The sequence below is a fragment of the Athene noctua genome, chromosome 7 (genome assembly GCF_965140245.1).
Source record: "Athene noctua chromosome 7, bAthNoc1.hap1.1, whole genome shotgun sequence".
Lineage (NCBI taxonomy): Eukaryota > Metazoa > Chordata > Aves > Strigiformes > Strigidae > Athene > Athene noctua.
The window spans coordinates 29,674,102-29,701,712 of NC_134043.1; the positions used below are offsets into that span (position 1 = coordinate 29,674,102).

Genomic DNA, 27,611 nt, shown 5'->3' on the forward strand with positions numbered 1-27,611 from the left:
CTCTGGATTTTTCCTTACAAAGCTGTTGACCGGTTGGGGGGGGAAATGGTCTAAGGAGACACGGAAGAAGGAGCCGGGGAGTGAGCAGTAGGGGAGCAGAGGGTTGTGGTGAGGATGGAGCCAGTCCCCCAGGTGTGCAGGCACAGGTCCCCTTGGGGATGCTCAGCCCCCTCCCAAACCCCGTGGCTTGCCTTCCCCGGGGAGGTGTTTGAAGGTTTCATTTGATTCGCACATCCTGCATAAAGCAGGCAGCTCTGCTGAAAGTAAACATCTCCTTCAACTCCAGCCAGGCGGACGAGGTCTGGAGCCGCCTGCAGCTCTGGGCAGGACCCCGGGGGAAGGCAGGGCTGCCCGCCCGGGTGACGGGGAGTCCCCGCAGCCGATAGGCACCGCGCCAGTCCTGCTCGCCACCCGTCTCCACCGGCAGGCTCACCCGGCAGATCGGCTGGGGTGCTGCCAGGAACGGCTGGCCTGCCCACTGCTCTGCCTCTGCCCGTTTATATGGGCAGCCACGGAGGTGGGGCTGAGCTCTTCCCCCTTCACCAGCATCCCAAGCTGCGGGAGAGCGAGCGCTCGGGCTAGCGAGTAACGGGACCGCGTCCGACTCGCCGGGACAAGATGGGGAGGAAGCTGGACCTCTCCAAACTAACCGATGAAGAGGCCAAGCACGTTTGGGAAGTCATTCAACGTGACTTTGATCTGCGGAAGAAAGAGGAGGAACGGCTGGAGTGAGTATCTGCCCGGTGGTCTGCGAGGCTGGGTGCAAGGAAGCTGTAGTTGCAGGTCCCTGTTTCTTCTGCTGCAGATATGGGTTGCAGGAATAAAGCAACATGGTGAGACTGTGGGCAAGGAGGAGCAGCTGGGACCTGGCTGTTAAAATCAAACCCAGTAGTTAATAGATTATGTTATCAGTGGCAAGGTGATGCATTCAGGCTGCAAAGGTGCAAACTGGCACCATGCTATCAGTGGTGACGCAGATCAGTGTCACTACAGTGGTCTGTGGGGACAAATATCTGGCCTCCACCTAGGAAATGACTTTGTGGGGCTTGACGCTAGCGAGGCTCTCACAGGGAAACCTTACCTTGGAGCACAGGATGGAATCTGGCTCCCTTGCTCTTGTTTCATGTGATGGTTCTCATGTCTGTAGGACAGAAGGGGTATTCAGTGATTCAGGGGGCCCTGGAAGTCCACAGACTCCTGAAGAATCCTGGAAAAATAACTGAGAGCAGTGGTAAACCTACTGTAGTAGCCTTAAATATGCTCTACAGGGGTCCATGACATCCTGGGAAAGTTTTAGGGGGTCACACATAGGGAAAAGATTGAGCAGCAAATGGATGTATCTTCTAAGTTCTTATAAGCAGGGCATTTGACAAAAGTACTGTTTTAAAAATGTTCAGACAGATTAGGTTAAATTTTGAGCATGAGAAATTGTGGTGGTTTAGGCGTTGTTTGTTAACTAGGTTGGGTGTTGAGCTTAATAATTTCATAGCTTTATTTCAAGAAGCTACAGCGGCCCTGTTGAGGGTCTGGCCAAGTTCTCATTATTATCCCAACAGGATGGCCTGCATTCCCAGGCCGGGTTTGGGCAGTGCTGCAAGCCTGCTGAGCCCCTGCACCCCTCTAGCTCTGAATTTTGTGAGCCACGGCTGGTGCCGAAGGCACACTGGTGCCTGGGGCCAGGAGCTCATTGGTTCCCCTGTCAGATCCAAAGGGAAAGGTGAGGGGTGAGAGTCATCCTTCTTCACCTGGGCTATCTGCATCTGAGCTGTTGAAGCATCCCCTAAAAGCTTGCTGTCATGGGTTTCCACACAAGGCTGTGTGGGATTCTCCATTTACACTATTAGCCAGGAGAAGCTCTCACTTATATATTTTTGAACCTCCTGATTGTTTTTTTACCTAAGAAAACCCAGCCTGTGTAGGAGGCAGAGATAATTCAGTATCATAATCTACTGCTTTCCTCTGCTGGTAGCTCTGCAGGACCAAGATCAGACAAGGATATTTTAAAAATTATCACCCTGGAAAGGATGAATGTTTCCCTTGTGATGGATCAGAGCTGTGCCTAGAGGAAGGAGGTGGGGACCGACATTGCTGTGCCCTGCAGCAAAGAAATGGGCGAGGTGAATTCCTTACCTACTTGACCTTGGTGCCAGACTGGCTTATCTGGGCCCACTGTGATGCCCAGGAACCTCCCAAATTGAGTGCCATGGTTTGAGAAGTGTAAGATAGAGGGAAGGTCTCAGGATGCTTCTACCCGGCTCCTGCCTCTTCTCTGAAGCAGTGTTCCCTCTGTCCCATCAGTCATGGCTTTTTATTCCTTTTGTTGTTTAATCCTGTCCCAAGGAGGGCTGGTGTTAAGCCAGCAGTGCCTGGCACTGCCCGAGTCTCAAGGGTAGAGCGTATTACCTGGTCCAAGGCTTGGTTGCCTCTCTCCACAGACTCAGCTAAGGCCATACATCAGGTATTTCTGTAATACCTGGCATAAACCAGACCACCAGTCTGGGAAAGTTTGCCACACTCCTCCATGCTGGACACATGTGAACATTTTCTGCCTGTTAACAAGCTGGGACATGATGTGACATTATGTGATACCCTGCAGCCATTCGCCCTTGCACCCTGTGCTCTGACCATCCCCATTTGATTTTCTATTAATTTGCTTTTCTAATTCATTAGGCTTGTCTCAACCTGCAAGCCTTGAAGAAATGGTTGTTCCCCTTCCCCCCCCCCCCCCCCCCCCCCCCCCCTCAGCTTGGACTTTTTCTTCCCTTTCTGCTGCTTCTCTTCATTTTCTTTTTGGCTGAAGCTATTCACCAACAACAGACAAAGGCTTCAGCTGGCCAGAAACTGCACAACCATGCGAGGGTAATGCTTTGCCCGAGAAATAAAATAATGGCCACTTTGTGGGGCTCTCCCTGCTTCCTTCCATAAACATCTCTGCCAGCAGCTCTGTTTTGGGGGGATGGCTGCCTGCATCTCTCCTGGAGCTCAGCTGGACCAACCCCACTGAAGTCTGGCATCCCACCACCGCTGATTTATTCTGCTGCAAGCAGAGCAGGGAAGGGGCTGGCCTGTGCCAGCAAGAGGAGACAAGACGCGTGCAGTTCCTGCGGGTTTTAAACTGGTTTGGCTGAGACTTGTCCTTTCTTCGGCAGGTCTGGTGGGAGAGGGAGGTGAAGGCATCCGACCGGTCTTTGGGAACCAGAAAAAGCAGTCCAGTGAAAGATCAGATCCTGTTGAAAACAGCCTTAGCCCAGGAGTGGAAAAGGAGCACTGAGCCCAACCCAAGGGTTTTCTATCTGGGGGGTTGTTTTCAGTAGCCACATAGAAATCTACCACTGAACATTTGCACTAGGTTTTTTGAAATGCTGTTAGGACAGTGAATAGCTGAATACAAAAAGTAGGTACCCGGTTCAGTCTTTAAACTGAGTTTTACATGTCCCAAATCCTTGGATAATGCAAGTTGTTATCTATCCTGTGTTTACAGTGAACACAGCCCAGTGTACTGGCTAGAAAAGTCTCTTCCGGAAAAAAAAAAACAAGAGCTGATCCCTAATGTGCAAACTGATTTGGTTACACAGAGATTAGCTTGATTTACATTCATGTCGTTCCCACCATCAGCCACATCACTGTTCCTTCCTGTGGACGGCCTGGCACTGCACTGCCACGCCAGCAAGGCTTCTGCTGTGGTCACCTGGGGCGTCAGCCTGTCTCCCAGGCAGCTGGGGGGCACTGGGAGCATCACCAGAATCCCTGTGGTCCACACTGTGCTCCTGAAGCAGCCTCCAGACCTGACAGCTTGAGGGTTTTTGCCCAGGCTGACTTCTGCTCTGGAAAATGCAGCTTCCTTACCCTGCCTAGACAGAAAACAACCTTCTAGGACCTTCCCTACAAGTCAAACATTGCCTCTCAGCCATAGCCCCAAAGACAAACATACCTGAGGTAGTATGTGGTGTTGGGAACAAACAGAAAGCCTTTGGGTAGCACAGTGGGCCCCCACCAGCTCAGCAGGCATTTTAGCTGGCCCTGGCTGCCACTGGGGATTCAGCCTCACACCTTCTTGCATGGGGACCTGCTCTAGCAGCCAGGTCTGGATGGTGAAGCAAGCCTGTAGTGATGGACTGCCAGGAGAAGGTGCTCTTGGAAAGCACTCATGTTGGCCAGGCTTTCACAGGACTGTTGTGAGCATCTCCTGCTGCTGTCCTCTGAACAGCCAGAACCTTGTTGCCCACCACTTCTGTCCTTAATAAAAGTCTCCACTGAATTGAGCACTGAAGGACTAGATTTAAGTCCCTTTTAACACTTTCTGATCTCAGATTGCTTTTTTTTTTTTTTTTTCACCCAAGAATTCCAGAAAGCTTTTAATTCTCAGCTGGACTTTGGACTCAAAGATCGTGTTGAATTGAGATGCAGGCAGAGATTTTTGAGAAGAGTCGCTCTGCTGAGGTTCCTGGGATTTATTGTCAAGAAGCAAATGGGACAGGTTTTGGCACAACCAAAGCTAATCTTAAATTTAACAGCAGTAGATCCTAATGTATAGTAACCTGCCCTGAATCTGAAGCCTTCCTCTTTGCTCAGCTCAGCTTATTTAACTTGTGATATGTTGTTGATTAGATTTGCCCTACAGCTGTTTCCACAAGCTGCGGAACTCGGGATGTTCCCTGGAAAATCATTCCTCAAATGACTGAAGCATGATGGGGGTTTGCCACATGAGAGTTTGCAGTGAAATGCTAACAAAAACAAATTCCTGTGCTTTGGGATGTTTTCTGCAGGGACCTGAAATGCAAGATCGACCAGGAGAGCAGCAAGAGAGAGTTTCTGACAAATCAGTCCCACCTCAACGAAACCCACTGCGTCCACTGCCTCCAGCCCTTCAAGTTCCTGCTGAACAGCAAGCGGCAGTGCCTGGACTGCCGCTTCTTCATCTGCAAGAACTGCAGCCGCTACAACAAGAAGGAGCAAGGCTGGGTCTGCGATCCCTGCCGCCTCTCCAGGTACCGCTCCCGCCATGGAGAGCCAGGGGCAAGGCGAGCCCTGGGGCTGAGACACAAAAACAGTTGCCCAAACTCAGCATCCCTTTATGCTGGTTAGAAACCAGTTACGCCAGTTAGAAAACAGGCTGTGTTTCTGTGAAGAGGCAGTTTCTGGGTAAGGGTCTGGTCACCGTGAGCGTGGCTGGACTGGCTCACCTGTATGTGCACACTCTTTTTGGGCAGGATCGTGAAGATCGGTTCCCTGGAGTGGTACTACGAACACGTGCGATCCCGTTTCAAGAGGTTTGGAAGCGCCAAAGTGCTACAGTCCCTCTACGGCAGGCTGCAGCCGGGGCAGGGGGTGAAGTCCACATTTCTTGGTGAGGAGGAGAGCTGAGGTTTCTCCTGCATGGGGTGTCTGTGCAGCACTGTGTTGGAATGCACCAAGGGAGAAACATCAGCTTTGGTGCTGCTCTGAGTTCCACGTTGTTTCGAGACCGTTCAGAACATCTTGGGGAGGAAGCAGAGGTTCAGAGTTGGGAGTTCATACTGAGAGCACCAGAGCAGATGTTCTTGATGGATTTTTTTCCCCTATGTTAAGGTTTATGTTTTTAACACAGATTTGAGAATATCTTGTGCAGAGTTTTAAGTCTCATGTCCTGCAGTAAGAGTTGCATCTCTAGTTTTTCTTTCTTTTAGCTCTTTTCATCACAAGGGAGAGCTTGTGAAATTAACCCAAGTTTAACCTGCAGGTCCAAAACATCCAGCTGGCTGGATAAAGCCAGCACTCATTTTTTTCCCATGATCTAATGATTTTTAAAGCCAATATGATGATGCTCTGACACTGACAAAACTGTATCAAAATTAGTGAGTTACTTGTCACCATTTCTTCAGAGCTTTATGGATCTTCAGTATTTCTGATATTGGTCCAACAGTGCATAAACATAGGGTGAAAGCTGTTGTTAATGCAGTATTGTTTACTGGGTAGCTGCTAGCTGCCATTCATACAGCTCCTGTACTGCTTTGCCTATTGCCCTTGAAAACCAATGTGGATTTTATTCCCATCTTGAGGAGTCACAGAAAAGTTCGCACGAATACCATAGACATGAGCTGATTCAACTAGTCCAGTCATTCTTTTATCCAGACATGGAAGAAATATCAGAAAGAGGATGGAGGGTTGTGTCATTGAATATAAAATTAATGGACTGAGAGACAATTTATGCAGCATTCAGTCTGTGCATCAGACCACACAGAAAGCAAAATCCGAGAGGAAATAAAACCAAGTGCAAGGATATCAGTGCTTTAGGCTTCCTTAAATTGAGATTCAGATGTCTTTTTCAGAAAGAGATTATTTTGTTGTTATTACTTCATTAACACCAGTGAATTGGCTTGACCCTTGAGCAAGAAGGAATCTCCTGCTGGGACATGTCTCTGGTTGCAGGAGGTACAGCAGAATGATGTGAGACCATTGCATTTTGCATGGCCCTCTTGCTGTTGGCTGTGTCTTCCCCTGTTGCTGCACTCCCAGACATGTTGCATCAGAACTGTAGAAGTGGTGGCAATTAGCTCTTTGGCTTTTAAAAGTCAAGTCTTGTCTCCAAGTGCCTGTTTTGTTCTCGCCTTTTTGATGACTGTGCCTTGTGATGGCTAGAGAACTCCAGTTAACCATAGCTCTGAGGCTTGTTCGCTGTGAGGTACTGGAGAAAATGTGCTTATTTATTTTTCCCACCATTTTTCTTTTCATTTAGGTCTTCATGAGAGAGTTTACAGCCTGCCAGACATTAACAGTAAGTAAAAAAGATAATTGTAGCATGTGGCTTGCAGTTCAAGAGAGGTTTCCAACATCTTTTTCTCTTCACACACTCTGGCTATGGGCACGCCAGCACGGTTTGATGTGGCTGGACCATGGAGGACATCCCTCCACTGTGGTAGAGGTGAACTGTAATGCTCATCTTTTGCAGTGCAGTACACCTGGGGTCTCCAAGGGTAGACTCAGATATAACAGGGCTTTTAGTTACATGCCAAACTTGAAGCTTGCAACTACTCATCACCTCAAGGCACCTACATCATAAAACTGTCCATACTCTTAAAGAACACACCGAATTTGGGACTTCAGGTTGTGTTCCTTAGAAGACCTTGCAGGAAAGATTCACTGCACCTTGGCATTTGATATAGGAAAGAGCATTTTGCCTACCTCGTCTTTGGACTTGGTCTGGCATTTGTTCCAAATGTACTGCTGGGCTTGGCAGTGATCTGGTACAGAAATGGGGACTCAGAAAGGAATGGATCACTGATAAATAGCAGAGCTGCCTGATGGGAACCAGGAACAGCAGAAGCAGAGCCATGTTGGGCTGAGCTGTAGTGCCTTCAAACATTGGAGTCACCCGGGTGGACCTCGGAGTGTTCCCTGTGGTACAGGTGCCCTTCACCTTCCTGCGGTGGTCACTTCCACATCTGTGATGGTTCACAGCTGGAAGGAGAAGTAATGACAGGCCAGCCAAACCTTTGAAAGATCAAATGCTAAGAGCGGGTATCTGCAGTGCTGCCTGGGAACTGCAGCCCAAAGAGTTTCTACCCTTCAGACCTCAGACTGTGGGCACTGCATGACAGCTGCAGCACTGGGGCTATCTTAAGATGTTCCAATCCCTTTCCCAACCTTTGTCCCCTTCCCTTTACTTGTGCAACCTACTGACCATGGTGTAGTATGCCAAAAATTTAAAAAGAAAGAAGATTTTCAGATGTATTTCTAATCTGGACGTTTTCACCTCATATAAGAATCATGGCCTCATCTACGGGTGCATTGCTGTGACCACCACAGTGAGGACTTGCCTCCCCCAGGAGCAGGGTGCAGGAGCTGCCCATACACGGTGTGCCATTATCGCCCCTCCAGGTGAATGCCAGCGCCTCACCAGTGTTGACATTGGGGAAGACAGCGATGATGAAGACGATGTCCTTTGTGGTGCTGAAGCAGAGTGCTACAGCAGAGTAAGAGTTTCAGGGCCCCTTCTGCCTCACTCTGTGCCCCGAACTGCTGCTGGCCTGCCTTGGGTGGTGGTGGTGATGGTTTTCTATGCCATGTTCAAAACTGGGCCATTCTCTCTGTTTTCCTTCTCTGAGATAAGCCCCTCTCCCAGTTTGTGTAGAAACAACCAAGTCAGTAAAATCCTCTGGAAGAAAGACCCACTCTTGACACTAAGCTTGTCCCCAATTAATATAAAAGTCCCACCTCCTACCCACATAATGAGAACCCACCTTTCTTATTAGAAGAGATACCTGGTAGAGTAGCAAAGCACAGCTGGGTTCATGAATATATCAAGTTATCTCCTGGGTCTTTCTGGGACTATGTGTACAGATTAAGAAGCCTGATGGGAAGTGTATTTGTCCCTGCAACATGTGTGAAATCTGCTGGTGTGTTTGAAATGCTGGTACAGTTACATACACGCTGTTACACACATAGCATCTCAGCCTGTGGCTACGGGTATGTGCTGCATTTCACACACTTCATACTTAATTTTGATCTGCTTCTGAAATCTTAGAGGCATGTCTAAGATGCTCCTGCCCCAAAGCAGCTGATGACCTCCCAAATATCCAGGGAGATCTGGCCACAGCATCCTTTCTCTGAAGATGGGGAGATGCTTCAAGACTCAAAAGCTAGATCTCTCTCTGAGCTGAAACCTGACTCAGCTTTCCCATAGTTCCTTTATAAACCAGTAGAGAGCTTCCCACTGCCTGCACACGGCCACAGTCCTGAGCCAGAGACTGTGGAAATCAGAACCCACTTTTCCTTGACTCCATCGTAAGCACACGCTGCCCTGTGTACCTGGCTCCCTGCAAGCAGGGCGTTAGACCCAAATTTTCTCTGCAAAAAGACTTGCTTTGGCCTGTGCAAACTCAGGCAAACTAAGGAGACAAGGGCCTTCCCTCCCCCTTTCTTCAAGGTCAACAGTGTTTTATGCTGAATTTTCCTTTCTTGCACTTCTACACTGACTAAGATGCGCAAGACAAAGCGCCTGCTGTCTGTCCATCCCTTTGATTTTGAACTGGACTCGGAGTACTCTGCTCAGTCTCGCCGTCAGTCTGTGCAGCTCTCTCCAGCAGCCAGCAGCCCGGATGTTTTCCAGGTACTGGGAGAGTGCTGGGGGTTCCTTTCTTCTCTTATTCTTCCTCCTTGCTACCTCTGCTACCTCACCCTTCAGCTATCATAACCTCCTTCACCTGGTGTTGAGAGGCTATGGTGCCAATCCTTGTTCCCCATAGCCCCGCTTGCTCTCTTCTTCCATCTGAAGCCCTTTGCCTCAGGCTGAGTCAGGAGCAGGACATCTGACTGAAGCAAGAATGAGTGGTAAGATGAGATAGCAAGAGGTTCTCTGGGCTTCTCCCTGCATATTTCTTTGCTTTTGCAGACAATGGTTTTCTTGTGTTGTCCCAAGGCCATAGTTTCCGGCGAGCTTTTGGAAGCTCAATAGGCAAGGGATGAAATGAAACCAGATTCTTCTCCCATCATCCCATCAGTTTGAGGCTGGTTTTGCCATGTGGTGGCACTGGGGATGTAGTTGGCTGGCAGCATCATGGGGCACAAAGCCTTTGTGAGATTGAGAAGAATCCCACAGAGCCAGCTTGATTGCAGTGATGGCACCTGCAGGATGGGGGCTCCCGTTGGTCAGAGGGGAAAACATGGGCAGAGCAAAAACTGCATGAACTGTTTTTTTCTATATAGGACACTATATGTGTCTTAGTGTCAGGAGCTCCTGACCAGGAGCAGGACTCATGGACAGCTCCAGCAGGAGCAACTGCAGTGAGCTGCATCCCATGATCCCACCAAGAGCTGGGGGTTAGCCATGCCCACCTTCCGGCTCTGGGGAGGAACACAGACGGGGCTCCCCTAGATGTGGCAAAAGGTCTTCCAGCCTAAGATGCTTCAAATCAAGCTCTTTGGGCTGCTCCTGTTTGCCTTTCCTGTTGAAATTTCACTTTTAAAACACTAAACATCTCCTTCTTCCTTCTAATGATACTGTGATGCTTTAAACTCTACTCCTGGGTGGAAGTAGTATGGGCCGAGATGTGTAACAAAGGCTTTAAAAAGACCAATCTGCACAATTCCACATAAATTGACAAGAATCTGGAGCAAACAAGTAGATTCCTTATTTCTTTATGTAAGCCTGTCTTTCTGCAGCAGAATTCATCATGAGTCTAGGGAGGGATGGCCTTTGTCGAGATCATCTGAATCAGATTTATCAGTTACAGATTATCTGAGGGGCAGAAGGTGGCTATTGTTTGACTAAGGGGCATAGTGTTTTAAAAAAACAGAGCTTTTTTCCACCTAGCTGAAGGGACTCTTGACTAATCCTTGTAAAAATTAACAGTGCCCCCTGGCAGCGATGAGAAGTATTGCTAAGGGTTCATCAGCAAGGTAAAGAAGTCTTTAAACTGGATTATTAGGAATTGGCATTATAAAAGGTCAATCCATGCACGTATTGGAGGGTAAAGCTAGGAGCTGTTAGCAAAGGTCAGGAGAGGCAAGGAGTCTTCACAGGCAGCTGCTCAGCAGCAATCCTTATCTCTCAGTCCTTCCCAGATTTCCCCAGCTCAGCCGAAGATACCTCCCAGAAGGAGTCCAGGATCACAGATGCTGATCTGGTTTTCCACCACATCTTGAAGGAACAGGGACGGGGCGTGAGCCCTCCGGAGCAGCACTTCAGCACAGAGGTTCGGCTCACTGTCAATTCACGGAGAAGAAGCCTGGAAAGAAATGCAAAACCTGGTAAATGTCTCTGCCCAGGCTTCTCTCGTATCCTTTTGAAGAAAAGTGGCTGCAAGACTTGGACCAAAATGAAAATGTCTTTAATTTGTTTTAGCAACTTCAAGGCCACTAAAAGGCTTGAGGGTCAAGACAAAATACGCATCTGCAAAAGCGATTTTTCTCATGAAAGGATCAAATGAAGTTATTTAGCTGTAATGGGCTGGTCTTGTTCCCAGCAAACTAATTTCTCAAAGCCAAAGGGGCTGTGCTTAAGGTGTCCATCCCTTTCATACCTACCAGTCTTGTCCACCATAGAAACTAGATACAATCAAATGGACACTACTAGAAACAACGGGATGTGTTTCCTCCTGCAGGCAGCAGTAGATGAGTTCAACTCTTTGCCAGAGGATGTTGTGGGTGCAGAAAGTTTTGAGTTTTAAGGGGACTTGGACTGGAGTAAGACTGGACAAAACTGGAGGCAAGTTCTGGGGGTTGCTAAGTGGCAGCCTTGTAGCTGGTCAGGGTGCAGTGGCAGGCTACAGAATCTGTGGTTTCATGAGTCTATAAATACCCTAGTAAATGATGGTGCAGAATTTGCCTTTTACTACTACTGTTTCTCCTGCTTTGATAGCAGAGCCAGTAGAGTTGGATACTGGCTTGTGCACATGCAGCTGTAAAATATATCCTCTGGGTCTCTAACTGCTTGGTTGTATTTTCAGGGCACTAGGAAATCCTGGGTAAACCTTACTGTGTGCTGTTTAAATTCCCACTCTGAACCCTGCTGGAGTGACACAGCAGCAGGACCCTCTGGCTTGTTAATTCCATTTTTCTCTCATTGTTTTTGTTTCATTTGAAATTCTCCTTTAAAAAGGAGACTTTCCACTCTTTTAAATGCTCCATCCTGGACTGGTCCCTCTCCAGACTGAGCTAGCATGTGGACATGCAGTGTCCAGACCTGGGCTCCAACAAAATTTGGAAGGCCATAGCAGTTTTTGGTGAGGGGCCTGCCTGTTTGGGGCATGAGAGAGCAAGGATGATGCTCTGTCTCAGCAGTGCTGTGTGGGACTGTGCTGAGCTAGGTGCTGTGTGGCCACCGTGAATGGAGCTGCAGCCTGGTCCAGTGTAGCCATCCTTAACCTTGGTCTCTCTTGCAGAACCATCTCCTGCCAAAGGATAGAAAGCATGATCTGGAGAAGTGTCCCATTATTTGCTTGTCTTAAGGATGGGGCCAATGTCCAGGAAGGAATTTAAGGGTGTGAATCTCTTGTACCTTTGTGCTTTCCCCAAAGGCAGCCCCTGGAGTGAGCAGCCCCATTCCCGCTACTCTGCAGATATGGACACTTCTGATGAGGATGTGAAGGGAGCCCAGTTCCCTGCCTACCCGCCCCATCACACAAAACGCCGGAACAAATCCTCCTCCCAGGAAAACATCAGCCACTCTGGGAATCAGGTACCAAACAGCTGTCGAACTTCTTGCGAGACCAAGTTTGCAGCCAAGCCTCTCTTGCCACAAACAGTGCTTGTTATGTGCGAGGTGCAGGATGGTTCAGAAAAGAGAAGCAGTGATGGCAAACTAGGGTGCAACCACAGTAGTCTCCCAGCCAGGATGGATGTGGAGCACAAGCAGAAATCTAGTGTGCCCTAGGTATCTGCACAACCACTGCCCCTTCTGCGCAGGGGCAGTTTGGTGATCATGCTTCCCATGTGCAGGTCCAAGAGGGAGCAGAGTGGGCCCCAGATCTCTCTTAACTTGAGATCCCTCCTCTTCAGCTCAGGAACTGAAGAAGCTGGGGGTGTAGCCACTTTGCATTGCCAGAGCGATACAGTGGGCCTGTGGGGTGACCTAGGAGATGGCTCATTTAGGTGTCATGTCACGCTTATGTGGCAGCAGCAAGATGAATGCCTCGGCCATGTCCTGCCCTCCGTGTTTTGAGGGACCTGCCAAAGTGGTCGTGAAATGGGAGCAGGACTGCCACCTGGGAAGGTGCATTTAAGGCTCCTTCATTCATTAAGATGAGGGAGAATAGACATTTCTGTGACCTTTTAGGATGATGCAGAAGTGCGCTGGAGCTCTGTGCTTCTTCTCCCAGGTTCTCCTTCAAGTCCTTCCACTTTTGCAGTCACAGCAAAGAGAAAAATCAGGCACTGGTTGATGCTTCATTCTGCCCATGCTGCTGTTGCAGTAACAAGCCTGTCTTCATTGTTGTTAATTTTCCAGCTCATCCTTATTAATCTGCAAGTTACCTGTGGTTTCCTGTGTCCCCCAAAAGGCTTTCTTCAATTGAATGCACCAGTGCTTTATGATCAGACAGAGGTTTGGAGAGGGATGTTTAATAAGCATCAAGATCTTTTTCTTACTTTGCAGTGTGTAGTGTTCCTGCCCTGGTAGGGCTGGGTCAGGACAACCTGTCATGTATCTCTCCTGAATGTTGATAATAGGGGGAACAGTCTAGAGAAGGGTGTCACAAAGGCTGCAAGCTTGTGTTTCAATTGTCAAGCAAGGACCTGTGGTTCCTGATGCCATCTTTGCTAATGGTAGGTGGTGAGAGTGATAAAGCATCCCTCAGACCTCTTGAGCAGTAAAATGCAGGGCGATGTTTGGCTACAGATACATGGGGAGAGCTGGCTGCCAGTATCTGCTCACAGCTGGTAATTTTGCATGTCCTGGACCTTGCTTTGGATAATCAGTGGGGGGATCTGCAACCACAACCATCCTTCAGCACTACATTTCATGTGCCTGTGTAGGGAAACTTTTCCTTTGCCTTTTACTTCTCTTGGCACGTGTTTTAATTAGAAAATGCTACTCCTTTTTCAGTCAGCAGTAAATGGAAGAACCGTGGACTGGATGTCCTTAATGAGGCCACGGTACGTTAGGCATGAAATGTGCACCGTGCTTTGCAGTGGGGAAATGGGGCCAAATTCCTGCCAACACTTCAGATGACTTCCTCCATGAGCTGGGCAAGCTCTAGCTTCAGGGTGGTCCGGCATGCTTTGTAGTTTGCTCCATCACACCAGTACGAAGGCTGCTGTGGAGCCTTGTCACTCTAATGGTTACAAGACATCTTCTCACTCCCAATTTAACCCCATTTGCTCTTATGACAACATTGTTCATTAGCTTAAATAGCTCTTCATCCTTCCTGCCCTTTGTGCTGCTGATGTGTTTACAGCTAGCAACCATCCTCCCACCAAGCCTTCTCCTTGCCCAACAGGAAGAGACCTGGCTCTGTGCTGGACCATTAACTTCAGAATGATGTACACGTGCACTGCTGTTACCATTGGCCCAGCAGAGGCCAGGTACAAGCCCAAAAAATAAGGAAGACAACATCCAGGTTTTGGTGCTAGCCAGCTCTGCTGTACTGGCAGAGCTGGAAGAGGTTCAGAAGAGGATGATGTGCATCCCCTTGTCCTGAGATTGGATGAGATGGAGGGGCTGAGGCTGGCAGAAGGGCAGAGACAGGCCAGGAGGGATTTGGGACAGCAGGCAGCAGGCAGCAGGCTGCATTTCTCCTGAGCCATGAAGTGCTGCCTCTTGAGTTGCTTACAGGCCTTTCCAGGGTACGTCATGCAGCCATCATCAGGGCTTCTCGGGTATCCCAGCCCTGATGGGACATCCCAGAGGGACAGCAATGATGGCTGAGTACAACTGGCCACCCTGGTGCTACACTTCTCAGAGGCTGTGGCCTTTGGTGTTTCAAGATGATGTAGGCTCCAGAAGCATGTTTGTTAATTCCCATTAACCCCATATTGAATCCCATAGCCTGGCTTCAAAAGCAATGTTTTTCTGGTAGACACCTTGCTGGCATCTGAACATTTCAAGAGGTGGAGAGCTCAGCTCTTTGTCCTGCATTGCTTTGACCCCACAGACAAAAACCCTCTTTCCTAAAAGTGCCTTAGGTGCAAGTTCAGTTGCAAACACAAGCAACTTAACTTTTCCAGTAACAAAAGCAGAGGCTGTTCCCTAGCCCTGTGACTCCAGGACCTGAAGGTGCTAGAACAAAATTAAAAACAAAAGAACAAACAAACAAAATAATTTTAAAAACCTATTAAACCCGATGAGACATGAAAAGAAGCCCTGAATTGGTAACTGTGCAGATCTTTGCATTTAGGTCTTTAAAAGCCAGGCAGGAACAGAACCAAGCCATGAGGAATGGCACCAGTTTGCCACGTTTCTCCCCAAAAGCCATTCTGCTCTACCTCAAGGGTGGATTCCCAAAATTTTGATGCTATGTGGCTTGTCTTCTTTGCATAGTTTCCGTTAGATGTCTCAGGTATTTGAGAAACTAGAGGCTAGATTAACATGACTTCCCTCCCCAGCAGCAAGTGATAGTTTGCCCTAACTGATGTCCTCTTTCTGGGCCGTGTTTTAAGTTTCTTCACTTTGAATGTTTTAATACAGAGCACCCACTTGCCAGCCTTCATCATGCAGAGAGCAGTGTGGGGTGGTGCGGGCACTGGTGGGGATGCACCCTGGTGGGGTGAGCACCATGCATTAAAACCAGCCCTGCTCAGGAAGGAGAATGAAAGCAAGCTCTTCAGCTCCTATCCTTGTAGACCATCAACAGCAGACCGTGCATTATGCTCTGACCTCTCCCAACCTCTGCGTTATGGAGACAGACTAGTGCCGGTGCTCTTCATCACCTTCTCTTCCCCTGAAGCTGATTGCCCATCACAGACTTCTCATTGTCACTGAGAGCCATGCAAGAGTCAGGCCTTAAACAGTACTGAGAAACCACTTAGAGGTGGATTGGATTGCTTCCTGCCTGTGCATTTAATGCTGCTTAAAGACGCATTCAGTTTGGGATGGTAATTATAGCACTCTGTTGTTCAGAGTGTCAGGTTTTTATATTCATCATCCCTTAAGCAGATGCAATCTCTCCAAGCTGTTGTGAGGATCTAATTAATCAAACACTAGCAAGCACAAAAACTAAGTGAAAGGATGGAAATGTTATAAAAACAAAGCCAAGCCCTCGCATCTCTTTGTTACTGCATTTACTTACTGCATTTGCTGCTCGTTCCCCTTTGAATGGGAGGCAGCCACTCAGAACAGCAGTGATGTGGGAGGTAGTGTTACAAAACGGGGCAATATTTCTCATCATTTCTGCTTTATTTGTTTGGATCAAAGGAGAAAGACTTTTTCTTTTAAAGACAGCGAAACTTCAGTTTCTAAAAAGAGGGGGGAAAAGCTTCCTTTAAAGTTTTCAATGATGTAGCCACCAAAGTTCACCTTGGCTCTTGAGCATAGAAAGTAGCTTCTCTTTGATTTTCAGGATTTTGTGTATCTTCCTCTTCTCTACTATTCTCTTCATGTCCCTTTTTTTTAATTGGAAGGGTGAGGGAGAAAAGAGGGGCAAGCATCTTGGTAAATCCGTACATGGAGAAATCAGAATATTTTGAAGTGTGTTGGGAAAAGCTTCCAGTTTTAGTTTTTCTATCTGGAATTTTTCATGACAAATTCTTACCTTCTTTCCTCTTCCTTTCCAGCACTGTACTGGCAGGGGGGTGGTGGGGTAGTAGCCGTTTGAAAAATGTGTTTGTAGGAAGTGAAAATTGATATTGACTTGAATTTGGAGCAGCATGCAAATGATGGCAAGGTAGATGGCTTTGTTACAGCCTGATGCTTTTGTCTGGACAAGGGACACAACAGGGCTGGTGATGTGAATTTATGTTCACTGCATCAAAGCTACCAATACTTTGGTGGAAATTGTGATGTGCTGGGTACTCAGCATCGCTTTTAGTTTTCCAGATTTGAGGAAAGGCTATGCATCTCCTGGAGCTCATTGACATATCCAGGGCCATTTTTAGAAGACATTATTTTTTTAATGTCTTTTAACTCAGCCCATGGTGACGGTTTCTTGCTGCTTGCTTTCTTCTGCTGGTTGCACTGTTTTCTCACTGTCCTGGCAGCGGTGGCTGGTCTGTTTTCTACCCCTTTTCTCTCTCTCTTTCCTTTCCTCTAGATTCATGAGCTCAACAAGCGCATGTCTGCAATTGAACGCATGCTGAACCGCTTGGAGGAAAAAATCCTGGTGCACTCTGACGAGGTAACTGGGCCAAGCCAGGGCACTCTCTGAAGGGAGAGAGCATGGGCTGTGCTGGTCCCTTCCCCTTGTCATTGGAGGGGCTTCTCTGAAACAACCAGCATTGCAGGGAAAAATCCACATAGACAAAATGACTCAGGCTGTTTGATTTTAATCCTCTGTATTGGGCTTGGAAGCTCTTTTCTAGTTACAGGTAATGAAGTGCCTTAGAAAACACTGCATGGCAGCACAGAAACAGAAGCTAATTTAACCTGTGGCATTTAGGCCCCCATGCAAACTAGTGCCCTCCTTGCTCCTTCTGCACAAGGAAAATTGGGGTTCAGGTTGATACTCTATGAAAAGCTAAGTTCAGGAGCACCATTAAGAAGGTGTCAGTACATCCGCAGAGCTGTGACAGCTCATTTGAAACCATGGGAGGCTCAATTAGTACATCGGAGGAAATCACCTGGTTATTGTGAATAGGAGATCTGAGTTAAGGAGGATTTCTGTATCTCTTCTGAGTTGCCCTTGTCTTACCATGCCATCAAGCCTGCAAGAAAACAGCTAAATTAAGTTAAAGCTGGGCAATAATGTAGAATCTGTGAATACTTATGTCGCTTAACATTGATTTGGGGCTTCTAATTTTAGACTGTGTACTCTTCTTCTCCTTTGTGTGAACCCATCACCGTGAGCTGCTCTGACAGCTGATGGCTCGGTAGAACAGACAGTGATAATTACAGCGAAGTCCCCTAGGCATAGATGAAACTATGCAATTTCTTCTTTTTTCTAAAATTTGCAATGAGCATGGCCATGTTTGTAATCATTCAATGTTTCTGTCAGTAAATCTGACCAAGGGAGTAGGAGATGTGCACATTTGCAGGTTGCCATGCTTTATTCCCCTGTGTAGGGCAGATCAGAGTAGAGGCAGCAGGTATAAACTGCTGCGGGACAGGTTGATGTTAACTATTAAGTGAAGCTTTCTAGCAGAAAGTATAACAGAACACGGGAATAGGTTGCCTGGGAGAAAGATAGCCTGCTGTGGACGCCATTGTTCAAGGTCATTAATAACAGCTTAGACAAAAAACCACCAGGTATGGCACAGATAATTGTATTCCCATCTTAATGCAAGGGACAACTAGTTCAGTAACTTTTAGAGATACTTTCCAGTGCCTGGGAGTTTAATAGGAATCTTTTCCAGGTACCATGAATTGCACCTAATAATAGGGCCGACTGAAAATATGCCATCTATCCTACAGGAAAATTTGCTGCATGTTTTCTCATTGCAAGTAAGGTTACCTAGAGGCTCCAAAGGCGACTTTGGGGAGAAGTAGTTCACGTAGTTGCTTCCTTCACCTTAGTGGATCATGTCTTTGCATTGCTGTGATCTCTGCCCTCAGAGCTACCAGCCACGCCATGTTTCCTAATGAAAATGTGCTGACTTTTGCCCCCAAATCCCCCATGCACACGTTTTTAAGGGGGCAACAAGGCAATTTTCCACAGGGAAAACCAAGCAAGTTCAGGGCGGGGGGGTGGGGGCGGGGGGTGTTGTGGAATGGGAGTGTAGATTCTTTAAATCAAGGGTCTGTGTTCCTCAGTGTGGAGCTGGAGAGCAGCTTGCTGGGCTCTGTGGCTCGCTTGGGTTGTCTGACTGCCCCTTGTGAAAATTAGTGTGGAGAGGGGGCTCAAAGTCCCCATTGCAAAGTCCTCCTCGAGCTCCTCTACTGGCCAGTCCTGGTGTGTCTGGACCTGGGCATGCCCCGTTGTCCACCACAGGAGTCTCTTACACAGCTCCCTTCTTCTGCTCCTTCAGTCTCCAGCCCCAGAGTCCCAACTTGATCCCGATGCTGAGGAAGAGGAGTTGAAGAGGAAGCTGGAGGAGTTAGCCAGCAACATCAGTGACAAAGAAGTCTCTTCTGAAGAAGAGGAGCATGAAGAAAAGAAGAGAGCAAAGAAACCAGAGATTAATTCCTCCAGTGATGAAATGGCCATAGATGCTCGAAAGGTAATATCTGTCTAGGCTCCATACTGTTCTAGGCTCCATCTGTGGTTTCTTCTGCTCTTGGTGGTTTATGGCTTACACCATGATAACGCAACCCTTTGTGTCCCACCTCAATGCCTCCCAAGGCTGTGGTGTGTCTGACTTAGCTGCTTGCTTTAACAGAGTTAAGGGATAGGGAAATCCCAGGGTGTTGGATCTGGGCCTTTCTCCTTATAGGCTCTCCCAATCTCATCCGAGAGTCAAAAGTAAAGTCTCTTAGAAGTCTTACAGGATACTGCCTGTCATGGAGAGGTACACAACCTCCACGTCTATTTAGAAGAGTTGCCTCAGGATCTGGATGTCATTATGGAGAAGAGTCCTGGGTGGGAGAAGAGTTCAATGATGATTTAGTACTGGCAGCCTTTGTCAGGCACCTGCTACAGCCTGAAATGTCTCTTCCAGACCTGTCAGTGCTCCTGAGCCCCAAAATCCCACTTCTACTCTGCTGGGTCAGTATCTCCTGTACTTAGAGCATTGTGCTGGCTCCTGTCCCCTACTCAGTGGTGGGTGATCCATGGGGACATGGGTCATGGAGAGGAGAAGGGATCACAGCATCTGTGCAGCCCTGTTCTCATCACCTCAGTGGGTCCCTCACCCCCATGGCTCAGCACAGCTCTGATTTTTCCCCCTGCCTGCTGGCTACATTTTGGAGATCTATTTTTCCCCCATGTATCCCCGTGCCAGGGCTGGAGAGGCATTTGTTTGTGGGAGAATTGCTTCCCTGGTTGAAGAGTGAGAGCAGACAGAGGTGCTGGGCCACATCTCCCTCACAGGCAGTAGGGCTGGGTGACAGCACTGAGAACTCACAAAGAAAGGGAGATCTTGTGTCTCTCCAGTTGTGCAGAGCCTCCCGAGATGGTCCATTAGCACAAAATGGAGAGGTCAGTGTTCCTTGTTGGGTCTTTAACGGCTTCTTTGTTCATCCCCTCCTTTCTGCCTTGGCCGTGGATGGGGTACGTGTACATTTGCTCTGACACACCCGTTGCAGCAAGCGCAGCAAAGGAAGCAAGCAGGGCCATGCTTCCCTCCTCTCCTGCAAAGCTCCTTCCATCTGAGGTTGTGGAGACTTTTATGGTGCCATGAGGCCTCTTGTCAATGTGCTTTTGTTCCTCAGCCTTGCAAGGCAAAACCTGGCTGCTGTTGGGCTTGGAGAGTGTGGTTGCATGTACCCATGTGGTGCATTTAGTGAGTCTGTCTCAGGTATAACTCTCTGAATGGTTCTACATAAAATCTCAGGGTTAGAGCAAGTGACTGTTCCCAGGATGGCTTCCTTCATGGTTTTGGATATCGTTTGCTGTGCTCTTACCGACACTGGGTCAGCAGTGCGCTGCATCCTTACTGAAAGCCTCCTTTACTGCCTCCTTTTTCCTAAAAGCTGCTTTTAGATAGTTGCTGCAGCTGGACTTCACTACCACTCATCAGCTGAATAACATGCATCTTCTTAGTAACCATTTCCAATTAATTGTAGCACAGAGAATAAGTGATAACTCACCAAGCCAAGGTAACTTAATTCTTGTGTGAGCTGCTCATCTGCAGCAGACGGAGGCTCATCCTCTGATCTGTGCTCAGGAATCAGGAGATGTTAGTAGGGTATCAATGTAAGCATCTTCATTTTCATAAAATGAAGCCCAGATTCTCCAGACTTGCTACTTTCTTTGACCAAAACCCAGCTATGAAGCAGGGAGGATACAGGTTCAGTTGTTGTCTCTCAGTGGGGTCGTGCAGGAAGGTAACACAGGAGCTATATGGCAGCTCCTAAGCAAAGAGAGACCCAGCTGGGTTGCAACAGCTTAAACAGAACCAAATCTTGAGAAGTGAAACAAGATTCAGCTTTTGACTTTGTGATAACACTCAAGTACCTTCGTGAAATATGGAGTTAGAAATGCCTTCAGTGATGTAGCTGGGCCAGCCTTGGTTAAAGGCTATGTCAGTGTGAGTATGAATATTTTAACAGCAACTTTCCTTACACCAGATCCAGGCTTGGATTTTGTATGATTCTGAGTTTGGTTTTATGCCAGTCTCCTCTCCAGTCAGGCAGAAGTCTTCTAACTGGGGAACACTGAGATGAAAGCAGATGCTCCTAATGGAAAATGTGAAAAAACTCTGCTGTACCATGAAGGCACCATAAAATGATAAAAATATCACCTGGACTGAGTTAGCTGGTTCTCTGCAGGGTGGCTCACCTGGAAATACATGCAGTTGTAAACACAACTGTTTGTCACCAGTGCATATATCACCCCCATCTCCTTGGTTTCTAGGGAATTATCAGTTGAGAGAGAGATGATGAGTTTCTTCAGTCTATTTTTACATGTGCTTAGTGGCTTATCAAGCAAAAGGCAACACTTATGAGCGTTATTGCTGTCAGTGCTCCTTGGGGTGAGAAGAGAGGACATTAGTCCCAAGTTCTGGTAGTGTGGCAATACGATAATTTTATGGTGATTTTTTTTTTCCCTTTTGCCACAAACTTAATGTGTTATTCACATCCATGCTCAGGCCTGCTGAAGTGTAAAGCAATATGCTGTAATTAGATCTTAACTACTGAGTAACTGAGGGGCCTTCAGGTGTCCAGGTGCTGCTGCTGTCAGCTCCGGTGGCACTGCTTCCAGTGAGCAACACATACCTTGATAACCTCTTTTCCAAGCCTTTTGAGATGACTTCTTTTGTCACAGACATCCTCCAGAAAGCACAGTCTGAGATCAAAGCTCTGCTTTAGCCACACATTCGTCTCCAGTGGAGAGCCCTTCAGGAACAGCGTAAGCCCTTTAATTATCGCTTCTCCATCTTTCTACAGCTCCTGAAGGTCTGATGCCCCTTTCACCCCCGACTTGCACTGTTTTGTATGCGACGTTAAAATAATGTCCTTATTCTTTTCCCCCTCCCACCCTCCGCTTTGGCTGTGCCGGGCGTTTGCAGAGGTCGTCGGCTCAGGCTTTGAGTGAAATCACGGCCAAAGTACTGAGAGCCATAAACGCCACGGAGAAAGCAGTGTGTGAGTCGTTGCATGGAGAGAGTCAGTGCAATGGCGGCTGTGCCCTCCCCACGGGGCAGCTTCCCAGCCTGGGAGATGGGAAAGAGGTGGCCGAAGCATACCGTGAGCTTGAAGAAAACGTAAGGTTCACGAGAGCTTTCTGCAAGCAAGGAGGGCATCAGGGGGGTGGGAATACAGAGGAAACCCCCCCCCTCAATTTCTTGTTAGTGAGTTGGTTAGCATTAAAAGGGTGGGCACCACAGAGGGACTAAAGAGTCTGGTCTTGTGTGACAGTGGCCAGGGCTGTCTTATGAGGGAGATGGCACAACAGCAAGTGCACATGCTCTGCCTTGTGGCTTCACTTATCTTGGTTTATCCTGGGCGAGTGCCAGGAAGAGAGGATGAGTGTGGTCCCCACCTTGCTGTAGCATTGCTTTGCTGGACTTCGGCAGTCCTGTGCTTCAGCTGCAGCACAAACTTTTGTCCCGCTTCTCTTTGGTTCCTCCTCAGTGCTGTTTCATCAAGGCTTTTAGGAACAAGGATAGTACAACCTATCTGTTCACTAAGGCTGACTTGTGCCTGGGGCTGATGGGCTCCTGCAGGTGACAAGTTTGCAACTAGAGCATAATCCCCTGCTAGGTTTGTGTGGCACTGTGAAGCACCGACAATTTTTTTAGCTACTGTAAACCCAGCTGAATCGATTCCCCATGGGAAATTTGTGCCATTTACCAAGCTCCAAAGAAACAGCTCACAAATGGGGAGAAGAAACACATCTCCATCTGGGTGGTTGGGTTTCGCTGTCAGAAACATCCTGCAACGGGGAGCAGGGTTTTATAGAACACTCCATGTCTTGTCCCACACGGGGGAAAGCTTATACATAAAGCAGGGAGCTGCTGAAACAGAATGTGCTCAGAAGCTGCACCACCTTTCTGGTTTCTGGCCAAATGCAGCATCCCAGGGGAAGAGAGGTGGCTCCATAAAGGTTTTGAGGTTCCCTGTCTCCCAGAAGAGGGGATAGGGCTGGGAAGGTTGTGAACTTTGGGCTTAGTGCTGCTGCCGTCAGCAGCGGGGCAGGGGCAAGGCAGTGGGTAGATGATGGCCCTAGGAGGTGTGTGCTCATCCTGCCGTTCCCTCCGGAGCCCTGGCTGAGTCACAGCTGGCTCACCGCTCTGGTCTCCAAGGGATGCCACCTGTCTCTGAGGGCGCTAGAAGAGTTTGATGGCCCAAGAATAAATTGTATCCTTGTGACTCACAAGTTGAGCAGCTTCACGGATAGCACCCTCAAGTATTTGCAATCTGTTATGGCCTGAGTTTGAACCCGAGTGTGGGGTGTGTTGCTGTGATTTGGGTGGATGCTCGGTACTTCAGTGCATTCAGTGGGCTCATGCCAGGCAATTGTGTGCAATACCCAGCCCAGGAAAACCAGAGAGGGCTGGAGGAGCAGGAATTGCATTAGCACTACCAAGATTTTGGGATCAGTCATGAAAACAGTGGCCACAGCCTGTCTGATTGCATACCAACATACTAACATGCTTGGACTTCATCCTTGTAGTAGCCCAGGAGGGAGGCAAGTGACAGTAAAATCAGTGGTTTTATTTGGATAGGTCCTTTTATCCTGCTTGTCTAGACAGCAAAGGTGGCATGCTGTTTCCTATAGCCACCGTGCATCCCAGGTCAGCACTCCCATGTTGGCCCCACTGCTGCACTGGGCAGCTTTTACACCCATGTTTGCTGGGGCTCTTGGCTGGGATCATTCCTGGGTGTCCAGAGCAGTTCCTGTGTGTCCAAAGCTGCCTTTTACAGGGGTCTGGTTGGTTAACAGCCTAGGGCCAAACTCCCAAATCCTTACCCTACTCCCAGGCCACCCAGCAGTACAGACACCCTTAAAAAGACTGAGCAGATTTGGAAAGTCAGTCTGTCTCCTTCCCAGCTTGCTGCCACCACAGGACATGGCAGCCTGCGCTTGTTTGCAGGTACCTGCCTCCCCTCTGAGCACACAGCATAAAGATACTGATGCTTCTCAAGTAGGTCACTGGGTTTTGGTCCTTCCTGTGTTCCCATTGAGCCTTTTGCCACTTCACAAGGTTGGTAATTGCTCTCAAAAAGCCTGAGGAAGGGAGGAAATTAGATTAAAAGCCCTGCCAGAGCTGACTGGTACTGTCTGTGCTGCAAGGCAAGAGGCAGTTGTAAAACAGTGGCAGGAGCTGTTGCGTCTGGGGCTGTGGTCACACCAGGAGAGCAGGACTCCAAGGAGGTTAATTCTCCAATGTGGGGTGGTTTTTATTTTACTTTTATTTCAGCTGTACCTGACTGCTGGGAAGACCTACCGGCTTGAGAAAACCCTGAAGGAGCTTGAAGAGGGGGCTCAGCACAGCGGCACTACTGATTCAGAACTGTCAGAGCTGGAGGACAAAGTGGCCTCGGCAGCCGCTCAGGTGCAGCAGGCAGAGAGCGAGGTGAGTGCTTGGCTCTGAGAGCTGCTTTTCCCAGCCAGTGAAGGCAAATGAAGCCTGTGATGGGTCCTCCATCTGTGTTTTTTGCCTCCCCCTAAAGATATCGGACATCGAATCTCGAATTGCGGCTCTGTCCGCTGCAGGGCTGACAGTGAAGTCATTGGAAAAGGCAAGGAAGAAGCCAAGCGAGCAGGTGAGCATGGAGGATGGTGGGTATCAGAGGTCCCAGCCCTGAGGTGTATGTGCTCCCCCAGGTTGTTCTGCTGCCCCTGGGCGCTGTGAAGGGCTGCCTGGCTTACTGAGCTGTGCCCAGCTCCCTCCCTGCTGCCTGGTACTCTGCCCCAAGGCTCTGAGAGTGGATGTCTCACTGAGGATGGGGGACATCTCTGATTCCTTATGTACATCAAGGGAGGATTTTGTATCTGGGGACCGGTGTTCTTCCCGGGGCTGCAGGGAGGGCACACAGGGCTGCTGCATGCAACACAGCCTGGATTCAACTCCTGCATCCCCATGCTGATTTTCACAATCACAATCTGTCAGGCAGAGTTGCTGCTGTGGAGTGCGCTCCCTCTTTTGCTCACCTTAGGGTCAGCCCAGGCTAAACAAAAGAGGTGAAAATGCAAAGAAAGGCAGACCAAATTTTCTGCCTTCTCTGCACCCCAAGAGAAACCTCTGCCCTTCCTCTGCCCACAGGCTGCCTGCCTCTACTCTCTCAGTCCCACCAGCAACAGTCCAGGGGAGTCTTCAGATGACATCAAAGTGAGTATATGTTTAATCTGTGCCAGCTAGTGCACATGGCATGGCATTAAGCCTGGGAACAACCAGGGTCTCTAGGGAGTTGCTTTCAAAGTGATGACCTCTGTCATTCCATCCCCTTGCCCACAGCAGGCTTCTCCCCTTCTCTTGCAGGCCATGCCCAGACCCCAGGGGTTCAGGAGGAAATTCAACAGTCCCCTCGAAATCACCGGTAAGAACCGTGGCTCTGCCTGCGGGAGGTGGGGACATATAGGTGGATGGGCTGGGCTTTGGGGGACGCTTGGTCCTGTCTCTCTGCATCCAGTTGTGTGTCTCCTTTGGGGGTCCCCTTCCCTGTGCTCGTGGCCACCACAGGGGAAACCTGTGGTGGATAACTTAGAAAGGAGGAGGCAACTAGCAGGGTTGGGGACAGTGATGGGAGAGCAGAGGTCAGACTGAGTTAGCTCAGTCCTCTAAGAACCAAGACTTTCTCCGCAGCCTGGGCTTCTGCCACCCCAGAGTCCAGGGAGACATCTGTGTTACTTCATTTGTGGCATCTCGTTGGCTATTAGACCTCAAAGCCTCACCCTAAAACCATCATATCTTCTGATAGAAATTTCTTCCTTGCTTGGTCATCTTGTAGAAGGTATCCTTGACCCAGCTGCCCACCTACCTCAGTCACTGGTCTCTGGTGGGGGGCAAGAGGCCCTCCAAAGCCCAGCTATAACAAATGACAGCTTGGGAGTGCTTTAAAGTAGACAGTGACCTGAACCTTGGCACAGCAGCTTGTGTGGTAGGGGGCAATCACTGGAAGTGTTTTATCCTGACTGATATCAGCCAGACCCATTAGGAAATGACCTTTCTATTTCTCTCTTGCCTCATAAGCTTAAAGGCAGAAAGAGTAGCTCTCCTTCCAGATAATGAAAGATGAAGGGAGGGAAGGGGAGAAAGATGATTTAATGCAGAGAAGGAATTGTGTTTCCCCTGTGCATGCAGACAATTAACAGTGCCATTTCCCAGGCTGAGGCTAGCCGGTGAAAAAGTCCCTTCTCCTCATGCTGAGGAGAAGTTACCTCCTTCCTGCAAAGGGCAGGCAGATAAAGGCAGCCCAGGGTACATGTCAGCCCTGTGAGGAGATAGAGGGATGTGCAGATGAGACAGATGTCACCAGATGAGCCTAATCCCCTCTGCCTGGGCTGGGCAATGGGCCGATTCGGTCTTCTGACTGCCCTCCCTGCAGGTCAATGACTTACAAAGTTGGCCTGCAAAGGTGCAGGTGGCAGAAGTTAGGAGCAGAGAAGATGAGATGACTCAGTAGGTCAAACAGAGTGTCGTAGGCTTGGGCAGCAACAGCTCCTCAGAGGGTGGGCTTTTGCTGTTCTGTGGAGGTTTCCAGAGCAGAGGTCTTTGCAGGTGAATGCTGGCAGGCTGACCCAGCTCATACAGCACTCTGGAAACACAAGTAGCAGCGGCTTTTGCCTCCCTGTTGTAAAAGGATTTCCTACCACCCTCCTGAAGAGGGAAGAGCAGTGATGCATCCAAAACCATAGCAAACAGGGGATAGTAAAACCCATTTCACTTGGTGGGTAATGGAAATCTCTAGTGAGGCGGATGAGGACCTGCTGCCCATCTCTCTTCCTTCACTGCAGGTCTTGATGACTCCTTTGACCGCAACTCTGTTTACCGTGGCTCCCTGACACAGAGAAACCCCAATGGGAAGAACAGGAGAGTGGAGAGGCTCTTTGCGGTATGAACCCACATCACCCAGAAGGGTTGCTGAACTGGGCTCCACATGGGACCTGCCTCCCTGGGCTTGCACAGACAGACCTGTCCCTCCCCATGCTCTCCTCAAGCTGATGGATCCCCAGTTCTCAGCACTGGTCTCACCAGGGCAGGCACTCCCAGGCGTCATCCTCTGAGGTCTGGAATGTCATAAGCCCCAGGGTGGGGGGACCAAACAAGATGTACATCTTTGAATTCCCACTGCATGCGTGGCCCATGGGATGAGGCAGATCCTTGCTCCATGAGGCGACAGCTGGAGGGGACAAGGAGCATGCTGGCCTCCACCTGGGGTGGCTCGGGGTGGTGTGGGCATGGCAGTGAGCTAAAATTTCTCCCTTCGGTGTCTTGCAGAAGCCTGTGATGACTCACCTGTCCTGAGGAGAGGGAGACCCTCCTGCCACCGCATTTCACTGACGATACAAGACCTCAGCGCAAAGCCTCACCGCCTTCCCCCAACACTTGCTCTTCCTTCTCCCATGCCCATCTCTCCCTGAAACCCTGTACAGGAGGGAGGCTGGAGGCCATGGGCAGGACGCCTTGCCAGAAGGTGCAGGAGAGAGGAGCAAGGCATTTTGGTGCAGACACTTGGCCAGGGGCTCATGGGAGAATGCAGGCATGAGACCCTGGCTTTGGGCATCTCTTTGGTACCAGGTCAACAAAGGGGACCCGGGGAGTGCAGAGCAGGAGCAACCTCCTCAGCGGGTGCGGGACATCAGCGTGGCTATCCAGCTTGGCATTGGGGGCAGTGGCACAGCCCTCACCCTGGCAAAAGCTGTCAGTTCCTGTCCCTGCTCTCTCCCAGGTTGGTGCTTGAGTGGGGACAGTTGCTAACAGCAGGGACAGGATGCCCTTGGGGTACCCCAGGTAGAGCAGGGACCCAGGCATCCCAGGCTGGGATTTGCACCCCAGCA

General features: G+C 49.1%; 1 protein-coding gene across 2 annotated transcripts; it reads left to right on the top strand.

The window, feature by feature from the left end:
* MLPH (melanophilin) lies at positions 1-27,611 on the top strand. Of its 2 annotated transcripts, XM_074910383.1 has the most exons (17): positions 575-728; positions 4,767-4,988; positions 5,211-5,347; positions 6,716-6,754; positions 7,858-7,952; positions 8,960-9,088; positions 10,533-10,728; positions 11,997-12,157; positions 16,665-16,748; positions 18,535-18,726; positions 21,676-21,870; positions 24,031-24,186; positions 24,284-24,376; positions 24,877-24,942; positions 25,093-25,150; positions 26,568-26,665; positions 27,052-27,611. In XM_074910383.1, the coding sequence occupies exons 1-17, from the start codon at positions 619-621 to the stop codon at positions 27,076-27,078; spliced, it is 2,058 nt and encodes a 685-aa protein (XP_074766484.1). In that variant the 5' UTR covers positions 575-618; the 3' UTR covers positions 27,079-27,611. The 2 variants fall into 2 exon arrangements, with proteins under 2 accessions (XP_074766485.1, XP_074766484.1); XM_074910384.1 differs by lacking the exon at positions 21,676-21,870 and having other exon boundaries at positions 1-728.